Source organism: Mirounga angustirostris, unplaced genomic scaffold (assembly GCF_029215605.1).
Source record: "Mirounga angustirostris isolate CCGP_5_RB_7025 unplaced genomic scaffold, mMirAng1.0.hap1 SCAF_13, whole genome shotgun sequence".
NCBI classification, from domain to species: Eukaryota; Metazoa; Chordata; class Mammalia; order Carnivora; family Phocidae; genus Mirounga; species Mirounga angustirostris.
The window spans coordinates 12,953,910-12,955,794 of NW_026991721.1; the positions used below are offsets into that span (position 1 = coordinate 12,953,910).

Genomic DNA, 1,885 nt, shown 5'->3' on the forward strand with positions numbered 1-1,885 from the left:
CCTCACAACAATTTACAAGGTAGGTGTTACTATCATCATTTCTGTTTCACAAAGAAGACCTTCCCAGGGTCAGAGGAAGTGGGCTCCAGAGTTGGAGACCATGCAGTTGGTTATAATCGCAAAGTGCACAGCGTAGATCCTAAAAATGAGTGGCTGCTCATTTCTTTTGCAGCTTGCCTCACTTCCACCCTCCTGCATGTGTGTTCATCTGGTGAACTTAAGCAGAGTTCTGAAGTGAGCGTTATTAGACATCTGTTCTGGAACCATCTCTGCGATCAGTTAGCCATGGGACCTTAAGGAGGCTGCTTCTCTTTTCCAGATTTTTGTTTTTGCCTTTCCGTATTTATGGATTTCTGTGGAGTCTTAAAATATGATAGCTTCGGATCTGATCTTTTGCACTGGTCCCTATCTCACTTTTGTTTTCTTGGCCACAACAGGCAACAAAGTCATATCACTCCTGATGCTCTCCCAGTTACTGGTATATTTTTTTCTGTGTCCCATTTTTGAAGATATGTTAACCAAATATGTGTGACTCCTCTGTTCTTCTTCTAGTGGAAACCAGAACAGTCAATGGCCATTGAAAACTACACGAGGGTCACCGAATTCATTTTCACAGGTTTGAATTACAACCCCCAGTTGCAGGTCTTCCTCTTCCTGATCTTCCTGAGTTTCTACCTCATCAATCTAACTGGAAACTTGGGTATGATTATTCTGATTCAGGTTGATTCCTGCCTTCACACACCCATGTACTTTTTCCTAAGCCATTTGTCTTTTGTGGACATCTGCTTCTCCTCTGTTGTGAGCCCCAAGATGCTCACTGACTTCTTTGTAAAGAAGAAGGTCATCTCTTTCTTGGGCTGTGCTTTCCAACGGTGGTTTTTTGGGTTCTTTGTGGCAGCAGAGTGTTTTCTCCTGGCATCCATGGCCTATGACCGCTATGTGGCCATCTGCAACCCATTACTGTATTCCGTTGCCATGTCCCAGAGACTCTGTATCCAGCTGGTGGTTGGTCCCTACGTCATCGGGTTCATGAACACCATGACCCATACAACGAATGCATTTCATCTTCCTTTTTGTGGCCCCAATGTCATTAATCATTTCTTCTGTGATATGTACCCGCTGCTTTCCCTTGTATGTGCTGACAGCTGGATTACTAAGTTGGTAGTTTTTGTTGTGGCTGGAGCTGTGGGAGTCTTCAGTGGTCTGACTATTGTGGTCTCCTACATTTACATCCTCATTGCCGTCATGAAGATCCACTCTGCCGAGGGGAGGCGCAAAGCCTTTTCTACCTGTTCTTCTCACCTGATGGCTGTCTCCATCCTATATGGTACTCTTTTCTCTATTTATGTACGGCCTAGTGCAAGTTTCTCGCTGGATCTCAATATAGTGGTGTTGGTGTTTTACACAGCAGTGATCCCCATGTTGAACCCGCTTATCTACAGCTTGAGGAACAAGGAGGTCAAAGATGCCATCCACAGGACTGTTCCTAGGAAGAAGTTTTGTAGGGCCTAAATTCTTATGTAGAAAGGAAATTGGGGGAGAAATCTAAAAAGACAGACTAACTGTGTGGATTCCTAAGATTCCAGGCCATTGCAAGTGTTGGGGGCTGGTTCGCACCCCTTAATCCATTCATCTCTCCACTCATTTAGTCAATCAATGTGTATTCATTCAGCCTTGTATGTGATCTTTTATCTGTAATATACCAATATTATAGCTCACATCTACAGTCCTTTTAATTTTGCTTCTCTCAGACAACTCACAGTCCAATTATTTTTAAAAAAGGCTTTATTGGGGCACCTGGGTGGCTCAGTTGGTTAAGCGTCTGCCTTTGGCTCAGGTCGTGATCTCAGGGTTCTGGGATCGAGCTGCTCTCTTTGCTTGTGTT

General features: G+C 44.1%; 1 protein-coding gene across 1 annotated transcript; it reads left to right on the forward strand.

The window, feature by feature from the left end:
- The first annotated feature begins 570 nt into the window (after positions 1 to 570).
- LOC123856397 (olfactory receptor 5G9-like) lies at positions 571 to 1,512 on the forward strand. Its single transcript, XM_045892600.2, has one exon. It carries the CDS (start codon positions 571 to 573, stop codon positions 1,510 to 1,512), a length of 942 nt encoding a protein of 313 aa, XP_045748556.2.
- Positions 1,513 to 1,885: the final 373 nt, after the last annotated feature.